Source organism: Nicotiana tomentosiformis, chromosome 3 (genome assembly GCF_000390325.3).
Source record: "Nicotiana tomentosiformis chromosome 3, ASM39032v3, whole genome shotgun sequence".
NCBI classification, from domain to species: domain Eukaryota; kingdom Viridiplantae; phylum Streptophyta; class Magnoliopsida; order Solanales; family Solanaceae; genus Nicotiana; species Nicotiana tomentosiformis.
Window position 1 is genome coordinate 76,332,962 of NC_090814.1, and position 8,956 is coordinate 76,341,917.

The 8,956-nt window shown below is 34.3% G+C and overlaps 1 protein-coding gene across 1 annotated transcript; it reads left to right on the forward strand.

Moving 5' to 3' along the window:
- The first annotated feature begins 3,954 nt into the window (after positions 1 to 3,954).
- On the forward strand, positions 3,955 to 8,892 carry LOC104118868 (mitochondrial metalloendopeptidase OMA1). The gene is made up of 3 exons (XM_009630248.4): positions 3,955 to 5,180; positions 5,279 to 5,427; positions 7,979 to 8,892. The coding sequence occupies exons 1-3, from the start codon at positions 4,263 to 4,265 to the stop codon at positions 8,226 to 8,228; spliced, it is 1,317 nt and encodes a 438-aa protein (XP_009628543.1). The 5' UTR covers positions 3,955 to 4,262; the 3' UTR covers positions 8,229 to 8,892.
- Positions 8,893 to 8,956: the final 64 nt, after the last annotated feature.

The following is an 8,956-nucleotide window of genomic DNA, read 5'->3' on the forward strand; positions in this document are numbered from 1 at the left end:
TTGTCCCAGTGGGTTTTCCTTGCAAGGTTTTTAATGAGGCAACCAAAAAGCATATTCCTAAACATGTGTACTCTTTTTCCTTCACTAGGAATTTTTTTTTTCTAATAAGGTTTTAACGAGACACATTATCTATGGACATCCAAGGGGGAGTGTTATAAGAAATATCAAATTATGGTGGATGTCTACTCTTCCTCCATGATCTTCATCTCAAATGCTTAATGACATATTCAATGACATATTTTCTATGTTTAATGACATATTCAATGACATATTTTTTTCACTTTTCATGCTTATATAAAAACCTTGTAATAAATAAAAAAATATACACAATTGAAATTTCTTCCCTCTTTTTTCATATATCTCTTAGCTTATTTTTCCTTATTCCATATTGTTACTTTGAATTATATTTTATAACAGTTCAATTGTACTCGATTCTTATTTATTTTTTGCTTGGCCTCTTCACAGGAGGCAATTTTCTTTCAGCTTCGATTTTTAACTTAACAGCTTTGCTGAATCCTAGTCAAACGATATCATAAATGTAATACTTCTTTCCATAGTACGGGAGTTTAGAGATCGCGTTTCTTGTTACTGTTATCAAGCAAAATGCAATCAATGCAAATGTAATTCATTTTTTTGACTGAAAAGAAGTGGACTGGTGATCAATGATCATGCATTTTTTTGTTTGGGTAGGTTCAAGTAGCAGAGAATGAGATTCGGTATGGCATGCAATAAGCAATACTAATCGCTCATGTCCAGAAGATAAGGTAGCAGAGATGAGTATGTTGAGATGGATGTGCGGGCACACTAGGTTAGATAGGATCAGAAATAAGGCTATTCGCGACAAGGTGGGTGTGGCCCCTATTGAGGACAAGATGCGGGAAGCACGACTTAGGTGGTTTGGTCATGTGAGGACGAGGAGCACAGATACCCCGGTGAGGAGGTGGGAAAGATTGACATTGGAGAGCCTACAAAGAGATAAAGTTAGGCCAAAGAAGAGGTGGGGAGAGGTGATTGGGCAAGACATGTCGCAACTTCAGCTAACTGAGGACATGACCTTTAATAAGAATGTATGCAGGTCGAGGATTAAGGTAGTAGAGTCGGTAGTTTAGAATGTTCATAACAGTAGTATTGGCACGCAATCTCGCTTTCTGTTGGTAATAATTTTTTATGACTAGTCGTTGTTTTTATTTTTATTCTGTTTTTATATGACGTTTTGGTACTGTCCCTTCTTGTCTATATTTTTATTAATGGGATGCTTATAATTTCTTGAGCCGAGAGTGTATTGAAAATAACTCCTTTATCCTTATAAGATATGGGTAACGTCTGCATATATACTATTCTTTTCGGATCTCACGATGTGGGATAATAATAAGTATGTTGTTGTTGTTGATATATGCAATAAGCAATACTAGCAAGTTCGTTTCGCCTTTACCATTAACTTATTTACTACTCTTTTTGTCAGAAAAAGAAAAGATGTAGCACTTCAAAATGTAAGCATTTAATTACGAGGCTTGTGCTTTTAAAGAACTGAACACTAAAGTTAGAAATGAAAAAAGAAAGAAGTGAAAATAGTATGGACCAGTCAGTTTCTGGATTGATAATTAAAATATAATTAGGGTTTATAAAGTCATTGAAAAATACTCACTATTTTGTTGAAACACGAAAAGTTCTAGCATAATATGCGGGATAATGGAGTCTCTATTTATAAACTTCCAGCATATTATGTTGAAACTCTAACATAGAGATTATGAAGCTTTTGCATGTAAACTTCCCGCATATTATATTGGAACTCTAACACATTATGAAATCCCAGCACATTATGCTGGAAGCTCATATGTAAAAAATTTGAACTTCAGCATATTATGCTAGAATATTTCCGGATTTTTAGGGTGTTTTTGTTCAGATTTTATCTTTATATGAAAAGGTGGCTAAATTTCGATTACTTTTGAAATTGTGGCTATTTTTCAATTACCAGTTGTAAATCTGTCTATTTTTTATTTTTTTCAAAAAAAAAAATGTATTTGAAGTTAAAGTTAATAAAATAAAATAGAAGTTGAAAAAGCCATCCTATTTTTAGTAGTTTTTCTTTATAATTTACTATATATTTTTGGGTGTTGGTAATTACAACAGTAGTTCCAGAGTCTAACAACTACTATAACGTCATGTTTAGATCATTGTTACCCATTGTTTTATAATATATTATATTATACAATATCGTATTGTATCGTATTATTTTTGAATATAATATTTGGATAGATTGGATCGTTTACAAATAACACTTTGTTGTTTGGTTTGATAGTATCCTATTACTAAAATGCACTCAATTAAATATTAATTCATCAAGAATTACACATAAAAATAATTTTAAGAAACCTCTTTTTACTAATTTATTGCCAATTATGTAGCTTGGAAACAAGAGTAAAAACTTGAAGAAAAAGGTTAACTATCATTAGCCAAAAAAAAAAGAAAAGAAATGAACAATGAAAAGAGACAAAGAGACGAACGGAGATTTAGATGAAAAGGCCAGCATTCTGGAAGATGGATAAAGAAAGAGTAAGTCAATAGGTTAGAGATTTGGAGTTAAAATAAAAAAGTAAAGGGTAAAATATAATTATGGAGTAATAAGTAAGGGTATAATTAAAATAAAGAAATAATTCTACAACATCAAATACGTTGTTTCATAAAATGGATCTTTTTATTATTTCAGAATAAGATATTTAATAATACAATATAACTAATATTAAATAAACAATCAAAACAAATATTATTTTAAATAATAATACAATATAATACAATACAATGGGTAACAACCATGCAAATAAACTGTAAGTAGTAGATTCATTTTTACTTCTCCACTATTGACTTTGCACACCCTTTAAGAAATAATAAATAAAATATATAATTTATCATGATACCAATATTAATTAGTTTATAGTCTGAATAAATTTGAAAAATAATTTAGAATGAGTAACTAATACAAAAGGTAAAACAGGAAAAATATCTGGATATAGAGGGTGTTTGGCTAAGTTTATAAGCTGGTCAAATTAGTTTATAAGCACTTTTCGGCTTATCTACGCGTTTGGTAAAGTTAAAAGCGCTTATAAGCCAAAAATAAGCAAAAAGCCATAAGCTGGTCACTCCTAACTTATGAATTTTTAGCTTATAAACACTTTAAGTTTGACCAAGATTTTTACTATTTTATCTCTAAAATATTCCTTTTCAAACCAAAACTCCTACATCGATATCACTGTCTCACGTATTTTTTCAACCTAAACCCCACATCTCTTCAAGTCTGCAATTCTTATTGACTATTTGAGGTAAACAAATTCTTTATTCCTTTGCATATTTGTATCTATGTGATTTTGTATTAATCTTTGAACTGTATGTAATAAACGAGGACATATCAAATTTTTGGTGTATTGGTTTCAAAGTGTTGTGGTGATGAAGACATTGTTTCTCTTCAAATATATTGCCCTATTTAGGTTTATTTTTTTACCGAGAAACTTTTGTCAATTTATTAATTATTATAACTTATGATTATATGCTTATCATAAAATAAATTATATTTATCATAAGAATTATCTTATTTAATTACAGTTGTATTTAAAATAAAATAATAAATAGAATATTTTATATTTGAATCCATCTAGAATCTAAAATTTTAAAGAAATTACGTGCTTATAAGTGTAAATAGTTCTAAGGTTATTCAAGTCATTTTAACAGAAAAAGAGCTTATCGATACTTTTTTATCAAATAATACAACTGTTTATTATCAATTTCAGTACTTGTATCCAAACACGTAACTGTTTATTTATTAAATCAATTTCAATATTTAAAAATAATTTTTAACATCTAATGCTTATCAGTTATTTTAAATCAGCTAATTCAAATGGGCTCGTGGACATATAAAATTGAAAATTTATTTTTAAAATCATTAACAAGTAAAAGTGGATGGAGGAGTACTTGATCCAGAAGAAAATAAGATAGAAGAAGAATTACTTCTAGGGTTCCACCGCTGTCCACTTCATTGCTTGCGCTTTTGCAAATTTCCAGACACGTCCAGACCCTCCTCCATTCATCTAATCACTCTGATTCCCCTTTTCTATATTTCTTCCATCCATTTTCTCTCTCTTTACCTCTTTTGGCCCTTATATTTAGGTTTAATTTCAGATTTAATTTCTGCTCCAAGAAATTGACGTCTGAATGATTTTTGTTCTTACTGCTAATCCTTCTTCTTTGATTTTGAGGTCCTCGCAGCAATCATGGGATGGTACAGAAGATCAAAATTCGGTCTTGACGCGTTTCGCCATTTCGCATCTAAGTTTTCACTCAAAAATTCCATTCAAGAAACCATTCCAAGACCCAACAAATTCAATTCTGCATCTGGGTTTTCCACCTCGTCCTCAAAGATTTTGAGAAACTCGTGTTTTCAATATGGCATCAAGCAAAATAAGTATACTACTGGCCCTTTTTTGGGTGGGGGTAGAAGATATTACTATGTTGATAGACACCAAGTTCATCACTTTCGTCCAAGAGGTCCACAGAGATGGTTTCAGAATCCAAGAACGGTTCTTACTGTTGTCTTGGTTGGTTCCGGATTAGTGATAACTGTTTACATGGGTAATTTGGAGACTATACCTTATACCAAGAGAACCCATTTTGTGCTTTTGTCTAAAGATCTTGAGAAAAGGCTGGGTGACACTCAGTTTCAACAGATGAAAGGGACATTCAAAGGGAAAATATTGCCAGCTATACATCCGGAAAGTGTTAGGGTGAGACTTATAGCTACAGATATAATTGAAGCTTTACAAAGAGGATTGAGAAAAGAACAAGTATGGACTGATCTTCACTATGCTTCAGGTGACATGGCATCTCATGGGACTACTAGTGGGCAGCATGAAACTTTAATGGCATTGAGTGATAGTAACCCCGAGGCGAAGTGGAGTAAAGAGGATGAGATTCTTGATGACAGTTGGGTTCAGAAAAGTAGGAAGAAGGGACAGGAAAAGGGGTCAGAATCCGCTACTGGGCATTTGGAGGGATTGAAGTGGGAGGTTTTGGTTGTAAATGAGCCTGTTGTTAATGCATTCTGTTTGCCTGGTGGCAAGATTGTAGTCTTCACAGGGTTGCTCGAACATTTTAGGACGGATGCTGAAATTGCAACCATAATTGGGCATGAGGTGTATTTTGTTGATCACTTGGTGCATTGTATACAGTTATATCACTGCCTTTTGTTTTAGTATGGTCTTATTCACACCTTTGCTTATCTGCTTGATAGGTTGGGCATGCAGTGGCTCGCCATGCTGCTGAGGGAATTACGAAAAACTTGTGGTTTGCGATCATTCAAATGATTCTTTATCAGTTTGTTATGCCTGATGTTGTTAACACCATGTCAGCCCTGTTCCTAAGGCTTCCATTCTCACGCAGGTATGTATATTGCCTTTTATTGTCTGGATTTTTAGTTTCTCTTGCTTGTGTGTTTTATATGATATCTTTCTCTTTTAGGATTTAGTTAACATTGTTGTGTATTATCGCACGATTCTCTCGGTTAGTCAATTACATTAAAGTTTATAAATAGTCATAGAAATGTCACGTCACATACACGTTCAATACGTTTCCAAGAAGCAGGAACTACTCTCCTGAAATGCTTGCATCATAGATTATGTCATTCTGGTATTTGTGTTAAATTACATTATATTTCGCTCAAATGGTTCCCACTGCACACATGTGGGCCCTTCTAAGCGGCTGTCCCCTCATGTGAGACACATATATAATAGTACAACAGAATAGGAGACATTTGAATCGTTGGTAGTTAGGAATTCAATGTTTTATTCAAAAGTGTAGTTGCTTCTATACAAAGTGAATAAAGCTTGTACAGCAACCAAAGAAAAAGAAAGAGACACGAGACTTGTTTCTGCCCCTTTGGACCAGCAGAACAGGGTGTATGGGAACTTGATAACCTAACTCTGGCTCGGCGTGGGAAGCATTTATAAGGTTTTTGTTTCGGAAGGTATTAGAAAAAAGTAGAGCAAGTTGGTAATGCAGACGACTTGGTTTTCAGGGCTTGTAAGGATGCTCATCTACATGCTTTCTGCATTGAATGGTAGGAGTGAAAGAGGGGATCTTCCCTTGAGTGCTTAATGTGAGGGTTTTATTGATTTAGACATCTCAAGATACTGGAAAAGACCATGTTCCCATTTTATCCATGTTAACATGATGATGGCTGGCGGGGTGCAATTGAGTGCACATTGCATTCATCTTCTGATGTTGTTCGTTCCTCCTTTCTAGAGATGCTTTTCGCTTCTTCTCTCTTTTCCCCATTTCATTCTTTTATTCAACCTGGATTCATCTCTCTTTTTCCGGATCAGTGATATAACAACAACAACAACATACCCAATGTATCCTCACAAGTGGGGTCTGGGGAGGGTAGTATATACGCAGACCTTACCCCTACCTTGTGAAGTTACAAAGACTGTTTTGTTTTAGTGATATAAGTTCGTCAATTTCATTAACGAGCGAGTTTGCCTGAAACATAGCAAGAACAAAAAAGGATATTTAATGAGCGTCAGCTATCTAGCACATGCAAGACACAAGTACGATATGAAAATCAAGATACGGGGGGCTGTATATAAATGTTTGGTTATATGCTGTTTGATAGTTTTCCTTAAGATGCTGTAAACTTAAAGAATGTTGTAAAAATCATTAGTAACAATGAAAAACAAAAGCCATAAGACATATTCCGTCAATTCCTCTGATTTTGACAGTACAAAAATGTGAATTTAAGTCAAATTGCAATATAGATATTTATTATCCGAAAGCTTCTCAATATTAACCGGAAAAAATGGGGGTACAAACTAAAGTTGATTGTTTGGAATAAAAGACAATGAAGCAGTGTTCTTAACTGCGAGGATAGATTGCAACCAGTTCTTTGCAAAGCAAATTTGGCAATTTCTGTTTTGACAAATATTCCTTTTCTTATTCATAAAAAGGCAATCCAAAGTTCCAAACTACCAGAAATCTAAAGAGTCTTCAACCAGAAGACACGAACTCCTAGCAGCCCTCCAAATTTTACCCAAGAAGTATTGGCTTAAATTGAGTCCTGGTTTTTCTTATTTGAATTAGCCCGCCCTGTTTCCTCTTCTCAGAATTGCATGGTGTCCAAAAAATTGGCCACTGAATTCCAATTGTAGGTGGATATTTGAATCTTAAAATCAGGGTGCTCTATCCAAAATTGAAACAAGAAATAGGTGACGTTGTGAGTAGCAAAAGAAACTATGTTAAAAATGATTGGATAATAGGTGACAAGCTTCTGTCTCCAAAGAGATTAGAAACCTCAACATTCAAAATGAATGGGAGCAGCAATATCTGTCGTGTAATCCACCTTTCCCTCCCACAGGTCCCACACAAAAAATTGAATAAAAACGGGGATGAAGTCACTGATTCCAGATGCTCAAATGTTTTAATTTGTGCCTGTTGTCTGGTGCATTTTATTAAATGTATTTAATGGTGGTCTTGTAAGTTTTTTCTTCTATTTATCTGTTTGTAATCACTATGCATCCATAGTTTTACTGTGATCCTGGAGTTCATATTTAATGAGATATGCTACAGTAAGTATATTTAGGTTTATTCTTGTTCTGGTTTTGTTGGTCAAAATCTGTAGTTTATTGCTCGATGAGCTTGTTCCGGTTGAAGAGGTTGGTGATATCACTAATCACTGATCATTGAGAGTTTGGAACCGAAACTCTTGGCTTCAAATCTTATTGGCATCACCTACTTGTTATACGGGTTTTTGTTAAATTCTGTTGAGGCTCACTGTTAATATCTCAAATGTTTTATCTGTGTGCGCTTCACCTTTCTTCTTAGCGAGCATGCGTATATAATGCAAGAAATAAGCTCATGGTGCTAGATAGGATGAACATTTGCCGGGTGTAATTCCTGTTGCGTAGACATCTCATGCATGCATTTTATGTGTTACCAGGATGGAGATGGAAGCAGATTACATAGGGCTGTTGTTGATGGCTTCTGCTGGATATAACCCTCGAATAGCTCCGTCAGTCTATGAGAAGCTGGGCAAGATTTCTGGTGAATCAGCCTTGAGAGATTATCTATCAACTCATCCTTCTGGAAAGAAGAGAGCACAATTGTTGGCTCAGGCTAAAGTAATGGATGAAGCCCTTTCGATATACAGGGAAGTGCAGGCGGGAAAGGGGATTGAGGGTTTCCTATAGAGGATACAAGTGCATACGCCATGTGAGTAACCGAAGGTTGATTTTTGTCTTTTACAAAAATTGTGGTTTTTGGACAACTCCAATTTCCTTTCGTGGCTGCACAAGTTGATTCTTCTCAAATGCTATTCCCAATGTGTTATTTAGTGGATAAGTGTATTTTTTGAAGAATAAAAAGATATCACATAGCTCCCAGTTACGGAGCTGTAGGTTGGTAAGCCCTTCTTTTCTATTTTGGCAAAACGATCAGTCATCGGAAGCAACTGCCAAGTCTTTAAGCCAAAGAGAAATGGCATCTTCTTTGCAAGATGAAAAAACTTACAGCTTTGTGAAGACATACACTTCAAATAAGCTTTATGAACTCGAGAACAGGGTATCTCTTTCAAGTCCTGTGCCGTCAAGTTTCTAAGAAATCCGAGGAATGCAACTTGTAATGCAACTTCCCGTCATTTCAAGTAAAGTTTGTTGTTTATCAACTACCAATCTTTTCAAGTAGTCGTCATCTGATTAGCTTTCCAATAGCAATATGTATAAGGCAATTTTCTATCTTCTCCTAGTTTTTTGATTTTTCTTCCAGAATTTGGCAGGAAATGTCAGATCACCTGGGTTTTTAGCGAACTTTAGCAATGCTTCAGTATTTTTGATTTGAATGAGCGCTTTGTTTTTACTTCTGAAAACCATAATATTCCATCACTCTACTAGTCTTTAATTTGAAAGACTAGTCGTCATTT